Consider the following 16,119-nt stretch of genomic DNA (forward strand, 5'->3'; position numbering starts at 1 on the left):
ATCCCCTGTTATTTTGGAAGATGCGAAAAGAAGATGTGTTATTTTGGAAAAGGCAACGGATGTAACTTCCTTCCCCTTCCCATTCCTTGTAAAATTACTTCCTTGTATCTCTCTGACTAGGGTAAATCAAATCAGTCAATGTAAAGTCTTACCTACAATGTGCATCAAGTGGATTTTTGGTAATAGGGATGGATATCAGCTTATCAAACTGAGCAAAAGTCCGAACCTTGATGTTTGATACCTCAACAATTTGACGTGATAGGAAGTCTGCGATGAGGTACGTATACCACCGTGCATGAGGCAGTGAAGTAAGTGAAGTGAAGTAAGTGAAGTATAAAGAGATAGAGAGTTGTAAGTATCGCATGATCTTTCCTTTCTCTTTTAACTTCTATTTACATCTCTCCCAATCTCCCTCTCAATCTGATATCCCATCTGATCCTATCCGTACCACCTTTGTACTCTTGTACTCCAACCTTCGTATATCTATCTGCATTCTCCCATTGGCAAAGATTGAAAACGATTGGTGCCACCGAAACGGAAATTCTTAAATACCATACACACCAACACGTTCCAGCGAACCCTCAATTCCTGTGTAACCACTCAGATTACATTATCTACCGACCCATTACTCCGCATCTGTTGCATACATACGACGATTCAGCTCTTGACAACTTCACATCTCTTCACTTTGCTTTTAAATTCACCAATTTACAATCCTCAATTCATCATCAAAATGTCCAGAGTTACTCCTCCCGTCACAAAATTCACCCATGCTATTCGTCGTAGTATCAGTACTACTCCTACTGTTGCGAGCCCAAGTGCCCAATTAAAAACCAAGGGTACCAAAGCTGATGTATGTGCACTTCCCTATCATTTTCTCTCAAATATCAAACCCAAAACTAATCACCTACTCATTAGCTCATCTCCAAACTATCCGCTCACGAGCGCACCATAACCACCATTCATCGACCTCTTCCACCCTCCATTAAAACCATCCCTCTCATGCAAGGATTCCGCACCAGCGCACCCCGTCCCGCCGCCTCCCCTTCCACACTCGACCATCTCATTCTCCCCCGTCTCCCCAGCGAATCCTCCACCACATTCTCCATGCGCGTACCCATCCTTCCAGATAACTACAGCGCTACTCAATCCATTAAAGAGAGTATCGACACCGCGATTCCCAAACAGGAAATCCACGTCGTTAGTGCATTGCCCGAAGAAGATTTCGCGGCTGTTAATGTCATGACCGAAGTGGTGGGTAATGAAGCAGATGCGAGTATGGATTTGGGAGAATGGGTTCAGGGGATTAGGTCGAGAGGTGAGGAGATTAAGGAGAAGTTTGTGGGGAGGGATCGTGAACAGGGAGTTCTTGGTGAATTGTGGACGAGTATGCGAGAGGATGTTTTTGGTTCGAAAGGGAAAGTTGTTATTTGATTTGAGATACCTGGTGAGATAAGATGAGGAGGATATGGGAAATCTAGGGAGTTTTGATTGTTTGCTTTTCTATTTACACTTTACATGCATGGATGGATGGATGGATGGAACTCGCTCGCTATGGATGGCTGGAGCTAGAGTTTCGTACTCTGATGACGTTATGATGATTCACTTTTTTGCTAGTTTAGTACTTTTGGCTATTTGCCCTTTTACTTACTTGCTTTGCTAGTTGGCTGAATGAGAGTTTTTTGAGTCTCATTTTTGATGTTTCGAGTTTGATCGAATGTTCAGGTACCTTTTTGTCTATGTCTACCTACTCTTAGATATTTGTTTTGCATTATAGTGATTCTATGTGATGATGTACATGATGACTTGGATAATAGTACATTGAAGTTAACAATCTCTCACAGTATCAGGTAGTATCGCTGCTGAAAACCACATGTTTTGCAATAGAAATTTACTTACTTCTTTGACTCTCATTCGTTCCTTCTTCATATTTAGCGTGTCTTTGTTTTGGAGGAATGAGTTATGTATAGTGTTGCTTGTTTCTTTGAAATCTTCAATATCCTTGGAGTCTTTAGTATAGATGGGATGGGATAGTATGGTATGGTATGGTATGGTATAGTATAGTATAATATAGTATAGTATATTATAATATAGTATAGTATAGTATAATATAGTATAGTATAGTATAATATAGTATAGTATAGTATAATATAGTATAGTATAGTATAATATAGTATAGTATAGTATAATATAGTATAGTATAGTATAATATAGTATAGTATAGTATTATTATTTTATCATATATATATCTATAGAGAAGCGGGGGAAAAGGGTAAAATCATTACGTTCATATTTGACGACTAAGTACTACTGGAGTGCTAGTGTATATGGAACGGGGTGAGATGAAATATTTTAAGATGAAGGCGTTCTAGAAGTGTTCCAATATTTTGTAGGGAATATATGATGTGCTTGAGGTTATATCTTAAGAGCTAGATGTTGATGTTGGTATCGGTGGGGAATAACTTTACATGTATTAGACATAAGATCTTAATATCTTACTATGAAGTAGAAATTAAAAAGTATTTGTGAGATTATTCGAGTATATTTATTTGTTGCTCCATTATAATTTAATAATGGTATTGTAGTTTTTGGTGTTGGTTGAGGAGAGTGGTGTGTATTTTCGTCTAGTGAGGGGGATGGGATGGGATGGGATGTTTATGCGGGGAGGACAGCGGGGTTGGGTCCTCACTTACTTACTCACTTACTTTCTTATTCGGTTTTTGGGGCTAATTTTGTGACATGTTTATAGGATTGGATCCGAGGTAGAGAGAGTGTGTGAGAGAGGAAGGTGTAGGGTAAGGAAGAGAGGGGCAACGACTACATAGATAATAAAATTGCAAAGTATTTGCTTGCATATCGTATCTAAAGAAGGATGAAGAAGAGAAAAGAGAATATCATGCAGATTCTATTCTGGAATAACAATATCTAGAACTATCTAGTTTATTACATTGCTGCAAACTTATTCCTTCGAGATATTAAGATACTACCTAGTTGAGGAATCCGAATCTAATTATTCGGGTTTATGGATATAGATATGATTAAGCTGCTATTGCTATACGATTATAACAGTATAACTTTCTGTTGCATATCTGAAGAGGGGTAAGAAGAGGAGATTGATGGAGTTTGTGATTATCATGTATCTAATCTTACGTGTATGTAGATCGTCAAAATCGTGGAATCGTCGAAGAACATCTTCATCGAGTTCGAGTTCTCTTCTCTGATTATTGTCATATACTTCTACCTAGTCTTTTTTTATGTAACAGTTGTATATCTGATGAGAGGTAGAGAGGGGATATAATCTGCTCACTTGCTAGGAATATAGAAGAAAAAGAAAAACATGGAGGATAGTTTGGGAGTTTGAGAGTTTGAGTTCTGGTGAGATATCAAAAAAATAATATCAAGAAAATACTCGAGTAACGAGGATGGATGGATAGATCCAATGAGGGATAAAAAAGAGAAATTGGATCTTCCATGAATCATACATAGCATAGCTTTCAACATTGAACATACACAACCTAATTATCTCCATAAAATAACACAATTTAAGAAAATATCTATCGACACTTTCTCAAACCCAGGTATCAGATACCTACTACAGAAAGAAAGAGGGGTACCTTAAATCTCATTCTCATAATCATACACCAGTTCCAACATCCCACATATCAACCACATCCCACCACCAAAAATATATCAATCAATCAATCAACTAACTCACAGATCCAGACTCCTCATTCCATCATCCTATCACCCTGCTTTACTATTCGTAATTCATGGTCCATAACAAAAAATCCCTCATATCATTCTGTTGCACATCTAGGGAGGGGTAGAGAGGGGATAAGAGGGGGGTAAAAATTGATTTCTCGAAAATCGTTAGATAGTACCTAGGTAGTCTCTAGTCTCCTATTGAATCTCTAGATATATTGATTGAGAAGAGGGGGAGAAACTTAAGAAGTAAGAAGGAAAGAGGATTTTAAGACTAGGTAGATATCTCCATAGGCTAATTACCAAGAAAGGTAGTTTAATAATCTATATCTTTCTGTGTTGTTTTTGCGTCTCTTGCTCAGGTATTGGTGTTTTATATTCTATATATCAGGAAGAAAGTACACTGCTACTTTGAGCGCACTCTAGCCTGTTACAACTACGACTAGTATTATATTATTGAATAGTTGGCTAAAGTTAGATAATTCTCTGCAAATATTCACATCTATCACATCACATCAGCACATAAGCACATCAAATAAACATCACATCAAAAACATCATACCAAGCTCCCCCCAAAATTCACGTACAACCAACAGACGCAGATCAGCAACCGGCCTCAAAATCCCAGAGAGGTATTAAATTTCAACTTTCAAGACATTTAAAGCATGGAGACGTGTACGTTAATTAGTAGAATGAATGTGCACTCACTATACAAGCCAAGAATCCCGAGGTAAACGGCAAGATAACATCACATATAACGGTGTCGATCTATCTTTAATGGGAATGGAGAGATATGATATGATATGATATGATAGGTATGATGTGATGTGATATGATGATGTTGGTTGATAAGGAGGGGATATACTAACTATACTATATAGTGGGGAAGTGAGGGGAATTGAGGGGGAGATCCGATCGTGGCAAGGATTCGATGGGTAAAGGGGTTTTGGTTATAAGATGAAGGATGTGATTTATCTTCTTTGGTTGATGTGAAATGGGATGATCGATCATAGAAAGTAAAGATACGCTCTAACAACTATGAGAACATAAGCATCGTTGTTCAAAAGTATGCATCTATTTATCTAATTCAAGTGATTATAACTTGACTTCCCATGGAAGATCATTCACTTATTATTGCTTTTCCTATGTTGCGTAACCTATTGAGCAACAAACCATATGATATACCTTGGTTCATATATATATGATACCATGAAATACCATAACATTAATGCCAAGTCCCACAATGTGTATGTCCTTCTATGCATGACTCCAAGTCCAACCGTAACTCCACCTGTAAAGACACAACGCCAGAATAAAGTTCCTCAAATGAAGTGAAAGTAATTACAACTGAACATCATTGTTGAGAAGTCGAACTTCCTCACCTGGTTTGAAAGCAGGCATACCGATATAGGGACAACCATCGCAACGGAATGCATCACCTAAGCTGCAGTTCCCGCAAGATCCAACTTTCCCTTTGACTGTGAAATCTACTTCAGCCAAATCATCAGCATCAAGCTTAAGAGCTTGGAGCTGGCTATCGGCCGTGGCTCGTTTTTCTGCATCTTCCTTGGCAAGCTTTTCGGCCAGACCGCATGTGCAATCTTTACATGCACGACGACGTTTTCCAGCTCTTGGAGCACACTCGGGAGCTAGATAATGTTAGTAGAGGTCAGAAGTTTGATATATCGATTACGTACGGATAGCAAGAGGCTTTTTCATATCCTCCTCAGTAAGAAGAGTGTCCTCGTCAATTAATTCATCGTCATCATCCTCAGCATCAAAGTCATCACTAAAATCAATGAAGCCAACTCCCTTTGGCACATCATTCTTTGGCACATCCTTCTCCGGTACATCCTCCGTCATGTCCACACTCTTTCTCTTGCCAGATACCGGTACCTCAACCGTTGAAACTGGAGGGCCAGCATTAGATACAGCTGTAGTCTTGCTATTATCCTTTCTGCGAAGTCGCAGAGGGACTGCAACACTTGCACTATGATCAGGTTTGAGCATAACCCCTCCTTCTGTTACCAAACCAGCCAAGATAGCCTCTCGATATTCTGCACCATCAATTTCCTGGCCAAAAGTACCATCCTGTGCCTGCAACTTTGCACCTGTCTTCAAAGCCTGTGTAATCTTTCCAAATACATCTCTTGTCAAAAGTTCAGTAGATTCTGCTCGTGTACCATCGGCATCAGTGAGGATGAGGACTAAATCGTAGGTTGATTCTGGAAGTGTGACTAATCCTGCAGAGAGACGATCCAGCATCTGCAAGTCGGTAACACTTCTATCATGAGTAGCAAGAACATTTCTTAGCTTTTCTTCATGACTGGCAATAGAAGGAGGTGCAAGGAGTAATGTGCGAAGATTGAATGAAGTCGTCTTGGTGGTTGTAGTTATCGGACTGAAATCGGAGATATTGTCAATAGTGACAGAGGGAGCCATGGCGGGGTCGTTGGTGGCGATTAAATGCTCTCTTTATCTTCTAGATGGATAATTGAGTATCGTATTAAGTTTGCGACAAAACAAATGCTGAAGGGAAACGATTATCGATTGGAAGAAAATGCGATATGAAAAGAATCGAATTTCACAGTATGTCTTTCTTTGGTAGATGATTTCAGATTTCTTATCAGGTTTGCTAAAGGGTTTCGGAGATGTTAATTCCTGATAAATTCCTGATAAATTCTTGATAATTCTTGAAAAATAATTATTAAGCTGCTATCTCGGCCACTAATAATGGAGAAAAATGGAAATTCTACTACGGCAGCCAGAATTCGGATAATTATTCTTGGCCAATCATAAAAATTGCTTTGAAAGATAATTAGGTCAGCAACTGACTAGAGTCTATAGGGTCATATAATTGGTCAATCATTCATTATTCATGAGAATTAGTCTTTAAATTGATTAGGGTACCATACAATTGGTTGATTAATTATAGTAATAATTGTATCCTCAGAGAGAGATTGGAATATCATGTCATCCATCAGTCATTCTCCATTAGGTCTTCGTTAAAATATGTTCAAATTAACTAGAGCGCCATATCATTGGTCAATTACGAATCACTAGTATCCTGCAATGTCACACCACCCACGCGCGCAATGGGCCGCTTAGCTTCCCTGCTTCCCATTAGCTTCATATTTCCCCGCATTACTGGGGAAGAGGTGAATTCCGATCGAATGATCCTTCGGTATCAGTTGACGCACCACTGAAATGAGCTGTTATGAGTGAAGGTGAGAGAAAGTAAAGGAGTAGAAAGTTCTGGTAAACAAAGAGAAAGAAAACATTGATTGAGTCGTATATTGAATGTATACCTGGTATTGAACATTCATTTCAACTGTATGAGATGCTTCAATCTCTCTATTGCATAATTAGTCACTGTTGTGTGCAAGGTACCTCCCAGGTCATTTATATCTGCATACGAATATCCCAAGACTATGACGCAAAGAAAGCATGACTTGTGTTTATGTGTGTACCTATTAACCCCCATAACACCTCATGTATGAGCTTATACCCTATGGAATGGCGAGATCATCATGTCGAGGTTTATCAAAGAGGGTACCTGAATACAAAACAGGTCGCGTGATAATTCTATAGCAATAGGAGGGGAGGGAAACCAGTCTAACCGAATATTGTATTGCATTGTAATTCGTGAACCTTATTAAACCCGTCTCTCCCATTGAATCATTCAGACCTCAACCTATTAAAGAATCGAATCCATCAACACATCACTTCTTCTTTCTGTTCGAAACACTTTCAGAAATCCATTGACTTTTCCAATCTTTCAATCATCTTTCATCAACTTCTCCTCTGTACCTTTCGAATATCATCAATCTACGTTGCCTTGTACCCTTCTCATTAAATACCTTCAATCATTCAACAGTAAGTTTATCTGAGATCGCTTTGTTATACCCCGCCTTATGCGTAGCACTTGTCCCTCCAACCAAAGTATCAAGTCCTCGACGAAAGTTCATCTATTCGATAAGCTCGGGTGTTTGTATGAATCCATACTGACATGTTCATGATATGCAGTGGGTAAATCACACAAGTACAATGATCGCGACCATGCTGGCCTCGCCGATGGTACCGCTCTTCCACAAGAGCATTTACCTCGTTACTTTGCAAAGTCCGGTCATGTTGATATGGATCCAAAGAAAGCAAAGAAGAATGGTGCTGGCAAGGGAGGATGGTACGTACTTCTTTTAGTCTTCACCTTACCACTCGTGCACTTCCTCCTTGTTGCCTTCTTCGACTAACATATGCCAAACAGGGGTGTAGAGGGTGAAGAAGTCCAAGATGAAGGTTTTAATATGGCCAATGCTCGTCGTCGCTCCAACAGCAGTTCTTATACTGCCGGTCTCAAAGACTTCAAGACTAAATTCGAACAAATCGAAACCGAACCAGTTTTTGAGGAGAACATCCATGGTGCTTTGATTGAAGAACTTCCAGAGACTACTCGTTCCAACACAAACAGTTCGGAGGCTAGCAGTGTTGATGAGGATGTCAAGACCAAGTAAATTTGGATCTTGATGTGATGGATATGGCATAGGTTACTACATGAATGTCATCTGTATGAGGACTGATGTTCATCTGCCGGCGGATCGATACAATTGCAATCTTCCCTCTTATGGATGGGTATATGGAATGAGGAGAATGAAAGAAATGAAATGAAATGAAAAGACACTTTTACCTGGCACCGATTTATAAGTCTAGATGTATTATCAGGGCTTCTTTTTAGCTATTTATTATCAAAGGCATAGAAGGAATTGCCCAGTAAATGTCATGTTTCTGATTTTTGTGATCGTTTATGGTGATGTTATAAATACAATAATCCACTTAATCAAGGAGCTAACATTTGTCGGCTCTTTAAATGGTGAAAAGTCGTTATCGTGCAAGTTGACATAACTACACCTCGGGTCCAACAATAGAGAGACACATGCATGATGCGGGAATTGGTCCTTCCGGATGTCTTTTTTTCACGGAGTTGCCATACCGATGCGCAGAAACACCGAAATAAATATTCACTCCTCCCCGCTTACTATCGTCTGTCACGATACATACATCTATCTTCCAATTCAGTGTGCATTCCCCAATTCACAATCTCTCCATTGCTAGAGATTAAACAATAAAGCAAATATACCTAGGGAAAATGCCATACAAGCTCACCAACAGAAATGTACTCGTAACAGGAGGAAGTCGGTACGTCGTAACCCCGCACTTCCCCGCAATAACCGCCTATCCACCATCCTTTCATTCAAAAGTATATTTTACTAACGGTGAGAATGGGACAGAGGACTTGGCGAAGTTATTTGTCTCAAATTCGCAGCGGAGGGATGTAATGTCGCTATTAATTATGTTTCTAGTGAGGACAAGGCGAGGGAGTTGAAGAAGAGGATTGAAGAGGAGTGGGGTGTGAAGGTTGTTTGTTTGAAGGGGGTGGGTTGATTTCTTTTGTAAGATGGGGGAATATGAGATGAGGGTATTAGAAAGAAAATAGGATAAATTTTCGTGATGGACCGGCTAATGTTTAAAATGAGGATAGGATATGAGTCAAGAATCCGACTGTATCTCTGTGGTGAAGGAAACTATCAAGGAGTTTGGTGGGTTGGATATCATTGTTTCCAATGCTGTAGGTTTATGGGCATTTCTTTTTCCATTCCTCTTTCCTTTACCCCTTCTCCCACCATTCAAATCATCGAAGCTGATAAATAAGGGCTATACACGCTTCTCAAATTTCGCTGATCTCTCAGCCCCTACGGCAGAAGATTGGCAAAAATGCTATGCTACGAATGTAGTGGCTCAAACTTTCTTGTTGAAAGAGGCACTGCCAACTTTTCAAGCGAATGAAGAGGGAGGATCTTTCATTATGACGAGCAGTATTGCTGGTGTTGGCGCCGGAGGAAGTAAGTGTTGTTCTTATCTCTTTCCGCGATCATGTCTACTTGTCCTGGTGTAGGATCTCAGACTTTCACAGGGAGGTTTGATAACGAGACATTTGATAAGAGATGTGACGGAACAAAAGGAACTGGAGAGATATTAGTTGGAGAGGAGGCTAATGAGTTGAATGTAGGTTGTATGCCGTATTCGGTAACGAAAGCGGCTCAATTGCATTTGATGAAATGTTTGGCTGCTACCCAGGGGCCGAAGGTACGCGTTAATGCTGTGTTGCCGGGCCTGTTGCTTACGGAATGGGTATGCTATACAATTTCTTTACTTTTTTCCTAGTCGTTAGACCTCGCTCCGGAAAGGTTATTTGGCAATAAGTAGTGCCCTTGATGAGTTGGATAAAATCATAGGAATCATCACAAATGTCGTCTGCAATATTTTATATATTGCCTACTTGTCCCTTCGAGGTTATTTGTAACGGAATTAACAACTAAAATTACACAGGGGAAGAAGTATTCAGAGGAAGATCAAGAGAGATTGAAGGATAGAGCATTCTTGAAACAAGTAGTAAGTATTTCTCTAGTTCTTTGTCATCTTTCTCACCCCTCCTAAACTATGAAAGATCATCCAAAGGCAGAATGTACTAAAATACGAAAATCTAGACGGATCTCGAAGATTGTGCCCAAGCATTTGTGGATATCGCGAAAAACAGTAGTATGACAGGACAGAAAATACAAGTTGGTGGGTATTTTATTCCATTCTTTCTAGGGCGAGATGAGAAGTATTGGAAAGAGGTAGAATCAATGCTGACCTCCGACAGATGCTGGACTTGCGCAGAATGTGTGAATCTCCGCATAGTGCTGGAAAAATGAGACAGCCGTGGAGAAACGTGTGAATCTTTGCGGAAAAGTAAGGTCGCAGTATGTAGTAAGCTTCAATATAATTAAATTAACACTATTGTTTCTTATTCTATAGACATATCAATACTCATTTTGCTATTGGTAGAAAGCCAATCCCACGCAAGTACTCGACATTCTTACGAATGGCAGCTTCTACTCTTGACGAAGGAGTACCGGCTTTCAGTTCTTGTGGTATTTCATCCATAGGCATGCCCATTTTCCCATGTTCCTTCTCAAGGTTATGGATTAGTGGCCATAGAGGATGGCTCTCATGCTTAGAGTCAATATCAGCATAGATAGTATCCAACCATTCATCCTGCCTCAATGGCTCAATAATGTAACCGAAATCTCTCCCCAAGATAGACCAAAATTCACGCACGGGAAGACCCTCAGTGATTCCAACAACGGGGTCCGACGAATCATTCTGTTTGGCGTCACAGCAATCCAACACAACTCTGGCTACATTGTCGACATCAGAGATGAAGAGCCAGGAATCAGCGTCTGCCTCATTAAAACTTCCAATCTCTATGCAACTCGCTACAAGTCTCCAGATAAAGTCATCGGTATTAGCAATACCCTGGTGGGGTGTACCAATAATAAAGCTAGGCTTTACCACGAATACCCGGTTGTGATTCTGAATACTAGTTTGCGAGTACTCTTGCACGAGAAGTTGTGAGATAAATTTCGTTTTAGCGTATTCAGTAGGAAGAACATTATTGATATGATCATCGTCCATGTGGAGATTCTGCTCTGCTAGCGATGGACCATTATAGCCACCTGATATATACACAAATTTCACCACGGAAGGTGTTTCATTCATGATATTCAAGAGACTCCAAGTCGAATCGACATTTTCCATTTTCAGGGATGAGAAATCGCTATTCCAATGTACTTTTGCTCCACAGTGAATAATGGCATGTACCCGTCGAGAAAAGAGTGACTTTCCAGCTAAGCAATCCCATTGATCAGGGTTCAGCCCGAGACGATGTTTTCCGAGATCTCCGAGCCACACTTCGATTTTTTCGTGATACGAATCTGTCCACCATCCTGCTTGCATTGCCCTCTTCCTTACTCGCTGCAGACCATCCTTGATATTCTTTGCTCGCACATGTACCATGACCTTTTGGATATCTCTTCTTGCGCAGAGTTGAAACAAAATCTGAGATCCGAGAAATCCGGTGCCACCCGTCAAAAATACATTCTGAATGGAAGGACCTCGTCCCCACTTATCCATCTGCTGTCTGTACATCTGGAGTTCCATTCTAAGATCCACAGATCTCTCAGCGCCACTTTGGCTTATTCCTACAGCTCTCAGCTCCTCGATATACTGTGTCACGCTTCGGATCGTTGCTTTTGGATGCAGTAGTACGCTGATGTGGAGCTTGACGGTAAATTCTTGCTTAATGAACATTATCAGACTGATTATTTGTATGGAATCAAGACCGATTGCTGTCAAGGTGATGTCTTGGCCGATCAGCTTGGATTTGGCTTGGTGATCATTGTGGTACACGAGAGAGGCGAGTTTGCTGGATATTTTGAAACTTATTATGTTCTCTTTGGATAGTGTAGTGCCATTTTGGCCATTCGTATGGCCATTGGTTGTCCCATTGGTGGCTCCGTTGATGGCACCATTGGTAGAGCCGTTCGAAAGGCCATTTGTTAGAATCGAATTTGCTGAATCCCGACTTAACTGCGTAAGCCAGAATTCCACAGCCTTGCGATTAATCTTCCCAGAAACAGAAAGCGGAATCCGTTCTACTGCAAACCAATGAGTCGGTACCATGTATATCGGCAGTTTGGTCTTCAAGAACTGTTCAAGCTTGGCAATACTGAAGCCGGAGGTTGCTAGTTGATGATTGCTGACCAAGGAGAGGATATTTGTCGCCGAAGCAGGCTCCGAATTTGTATCGCGGATTTGGACTATTGCCACGAGAGATTTTGCGAAAGCTCCTGTCTCGGGGCTTGAAGCCATGGATAGCGCAACACCGGGGTAAGTCGAGAGATGGTATTCCACATCTCCAAGTTCAACGCGCTGGCCTCGAATTTTCACTTGGAAATCTTTTCTCCCCACGAAATCCAGAGATCCGTCTGAATTATACCGTACGAGATCGCCCGTCTTGTAGAAGCGTCGTGTTCTCGTTCCTAAGATTTCAGCCGGCCATCTTGGGTTCTTGATAAATGCTGCTTTGGTTTTATCCATATCTCCGATGTAGCCGCGAGCAAGTGTTGGTCCTTCGACGAGTAACTCTCCGACTGCACCGATCGGAACGAGGCGGTCGTGGTTTTTTGGATCTACCAGCCAGCACAGGGCCGATCCGAATTCTCGCCCAATGGTTGAACCTCTGGAATTAGGTCCTAGTAAATTGGCCGTTGTGGGAGAGGATTCTGCAGGTCCGTAACAGTTATAGAGGGTTACAGCATTAGCCCATCGAACCAAATTCTCCTGCGTGACGGCTTCTCCGCCTAGTGTCAAAATCTCAAGACATGGCACCTCTTCAGGCGAGATCAAATTCGCGACAGATGGAGTGAAGAGCACCCAGTTAACCTGCATCGTATTCATGATACCGATAATATTGCTTCGACGGTCATCTTCAGATGGAGTACATACGCATCCCCCGTAAATAAGTGTAGTGAAGATATCCATCATACTTACGTCGAAGGTATATGCAGCATATTGAAGGACGCGAGATCTGGAACTCCATCCAAAGGCTTTACCATGGGCGAGCGAACTTGTGGACACGGAGCTATGTTCCTGAACAATTCCTTTGGGCTCACCAGTGCTGCCAGAAGTAAACAGAACAAAGGCTGCATTATATGGCTTAACCTTGATCGATGGACGATCCTGAAGAGATGCATGGAGGGACGTAAGGAGAGCATCCGAGACGATGATAGTTTGTTTCATCATGTCGCTGAACTTCGGTGCAGTTTGCGGCGATGTAATGATCAATCCTGCATTCGCCTTTCTGATGATAGCCTCTAGTCGCTCTTGGGGTTGAGACGGATCTAAAGGGACGAATGCTCCGCCCACTCTTAAAATTGCAAGCATAGTCAATATTGCATACAAGGACTTTTCGAAACAAATCGGCACGAGTATTTCCGGCCCAACCCCATGATCAAGAAGATGACACGCCAACATGGACGTTACTTTTTCCAATTCATGGTAAGTTAATTGTCCATCCCAGGAGCATATCGCGGGGGCATTCGGCGTTGATATTGCGTGTCGCAGCACAAGATCATGTACGCATACATCTATCCTCTCTGGAAAATCGGCTTCCCATCCTCGCAACTGTTGTAAGTCTCGCTTGGTGATGAGATTGAGGCTATCTATGCGTTGGAAAGGATCATTCAGGATATTTTCGATGGCTTTGGCGCATGTGTGGGCTACATTTGTTGCGGCGATGGTGGACAATTTTGTCGGGAGGTGCTGTAGATATGCATGGACTTCGGAATTACTACTTTCGTATCTTATATCTAGTAGTATCTGAATCTGGATATCGTGTTAGTCATGATATTCAACCAGCTCTTTTTTCGTACTTACATGATTATCTGGCACATTTTGAACACCGCTACTCCTTGGAATAAAATTAAAGCTCCCTGCACTATCCACTTCTTGAAATTGCAAAGCAGTATCATATAAGACCGTATTCGCACTCTTGTTGCCAGACGAAGGCAACAAATGAGAAGCGTCATTTTCCTCTGATGATTTTGATTGAATAGCTCGTAGAACTTCAATCACTCTACCCGCCTCCTCAAGTTCGACATGGCAATCTCGAGTGTAAACAAGACCACAAGGTAATGCTGAATCTGCACCCACTTCAGACGGCGGCAGAGTCAAGTGACCAAAAGACGGAGAGTTACTTCCTGCGTAACATTGAAGCACGAGCGCCCACGCAAGCTTGAAGAATGTCAACGGAGACACTTCATGTTCAGCACAGAATCGATCCAAATGTTCGATGCTGTAGCTAGGAACTTCTACTGTTTGCCAACATCTTTCTGTTGGGGATGGATCGAGGAAAGCATCGAGGATAGGAAAGAAACAAGCCTGGGCTTGCCAACTCATCATATCAGACATGTTATTAGATTCGTAGGTTTCGCATATATTGATGTGTGATTAGGGGAGGAAACCAAAGCCTGGAAGAGTGATAGGGTGTGATTCATTGGATAGCATTGGATACTATGCATATATAACAGAAATCTCCAGTGTATTGTCATGGAATCATGGATGGCTTGCTCAGATAGAGCTGATACATCCTATCATCCCGAGTCTCAAACTACATCATACAGGCCACAAATGTCCCTTTTGACTTAGCTGAGTTGTATTTATCTGTATCTTCCTGCACTGTTACGAGCAGGGTATCAGATAGCACGGTACGCACTGCAGTTTGATAATGAGGGATTTTCGAGTGTATTCAAAAATTTACTTCATCTTTGAGTATCGGTAGCCTTCGCAAAGATTGAAGCTGCAATTCGAACTCCCGACTATTGCGAGCCCTGGCACGAAGCTTCAATATTCCGCGTCCGAAAGGACTAGGGTTCTAAGTCAACTTGCCACCGCGTACAGCTTTTTGAAGTTTCTTGTGGCTGCAGCTATGCAGCTAGATACTTCATGTTTGCACACTGGTAATAGTAAATTTCCGTTATCTCTATGACATAATCGTGTGTCCCGTTTCCCAAAGCCACATTAATTAAGTTGTGCATTGATATGCATCTTATTCTCCTTTCGACTGCATTTGCAGCGCAGCAGAGAATACTTCGATGATGTAGTACTTCCCCCCATCCCGCAAGTTTAAATTTAGTTTATCAAAGATCCGAGATGTAAGTTACCAAAAGATTCCCAATATTTGAAACTATTGATTTACCCTGCAGTGCCATGAGATACACACACCCGGAAGAGAAGATCTGTATGTCATACTTTATCTGCATCTGCATCTGCATTAATTTAGCTCTGATATTCAATGACCCCAGTGGTATACTCCGCACAACTCAGATTGGCTGGCTAGATGAACTTTCTCGATTGGCTCTCTACTGTTCTGCGAGCTTAGATTGGCGGACTCGTCTATCTCTCTTAGTCGATCCGGCGTCTTTCCGCATTCTGTATCATACATCGGTACTATATCCCGGTACTTGAGAGGTGAGGCGCTCCCCAAACATGTCTTGGAAATATGCAAAGAGCCTAAAACGCTTGATTGGAGAGGGGAATATAAGGAAACACGATAACAAGGCACGGGAAACTTCAAATCGCCCTCGCTTATTACCCCAGTTTAGTTCGACGAATTGTGTAGAATCGAATATATTATAGCTTATAGATTCATATCAAGTTATATCTTGAGTATCTAGGATTTATAAGAAAGACTTTAGAATTAAAAGATTATAAGATATATTTAGTATAAAGCTGATTATTCTAAGATAAGAAAAATTTAAATCGATGAAGGAAAATTAGTTTAATATCTTATAAAACTGAAAGATAATATAAATAATTATTGATTGTTTAGAGTGTTTTCTTCAATGATTCAAGCTAGAGATAATTCCCGAAAAGTATTTATACTCTAAATAATTCAAAATCTCAGTGGAATTCACTAAAAAGATCAAGCCAACATATTTAGATTTGTAAGTTTTTAGATCTAGGCTACTGTGACTT

The 16,119-nt window shown here is 41.1% G+C and overlaps 5 protein-coding genes across 5 annotated transcripts; 3 read left to right on the forward strand and 2 right to left on the reverse strand.

Annotated features, from left to right (window-relative positions):
* Window positions 1-733: 733 nt before the first annotated feature.
* SS1G_10559 (predicted protein) lies at window positions 734-1,434 on the forward strand (the record flags this gene model as incomplete). The annotated part of the gene is made up of 2 exons (XM_001588063.1): window positions 734-853; window positions 919-1,434. 2 exons carry the CDS (start codon window positions 734-736, stop codon window positions 1,432-1,434), a joined length of 636 nt encoding a protein of 211 aa, XP_001588113.1.
* Window positions 1,435-5,043: 3,609 nt separating this feature from the next.
* Window positions 5,044-6,144, reverse strand: SS1G_10560 (hypothetical protein; the record flags this gene model as incomplete). The annotated part of the gene is made up of 2 exons (XM_001588064.1): window positions 5,044-5,351; window positions 5,400-6,144. 2 exons carry the CDS (start codon window positions 6,142-6,144, stop codon window positions 5,044-5,046), a joined length of 1,053 nt encoding a protein of 350 aa, XP_001588114.1.
* Window positions 6,145-7,577: 1,433 nt separating this feature from the next.
* On the forward strand, window positions 7,578-8,213 carry SS1G_10561 (hypothetical protein; the record flags this gene model as incomplete). Its single annotated transcript, XM_001588065.1, has 3 exons — window position 7,578; window positions 7,729-7,885; window positions 7,967-8,213. Coding segments are annotated over 3 exons (405 nt in total).
* A 632-nt stretch (window positions 8,214-8,845) lies between these two features.
* SS1G_10562 (hypothetical protein) lies at window positions 8,846-10,297 on the forward strand (the record flags this gene model as incomplete). The annotated part of the gene is made up of 7 exons (XM_001588066.1): window positions 8,846-8,895; window positions 8,988-9,132; window positions 9,239-9,325; window positions 9,410-9,599; window positions 9,767-9,843; window positions 10,087-10,153; window positions 10,245-10,297. The coding sequence occupies 7 exons, from the start codon at window positions 8,846-8,848 to the stop codon at window positions 10,295-10,297; spliced, it is 669 nt and encodes a 222-aa protein (XP_001588116.1).
* A 272-nt stretch (window positions 10,298-10,569) lies between these two features.
* Window positions 10,570-14,553, reverse strand: SS1G_10563 (hypothetical protein; the record flags this gene model as incomplete). Its single annotated transcript, XM_001588067.1, has 2 exons — window positions 10,570-13,968; window positions 14,020-14,553. The coding sequence occupies 2 exons, from the start codon at window positions 14,551-14,553 to the stop codon at window positions 10,570-10,572; spliced, it is 3,933 nt and encodes a 1,310-aa protein (XP_001588117.1).
* Window positions 14,554-16,119: the final 1,566 nt, after the last annotated feature.

The sequence above is a fragment of the Sclerotinia sclerotiorum genome, genomic scaffold, assembly GCF_000146945.2.
Source record: "Sclerotinia sclerotiorum 1980 UF-70 scaffold_16 genomic scaffold, whole genome shotgun sequence".
NCBI lineage: Eukaryota > Fungi > Ascomycota > Leotiomycetes > Helotiales > Sclerotiniaceae > Sclerotinia > Sclerotinia sclerotiorum.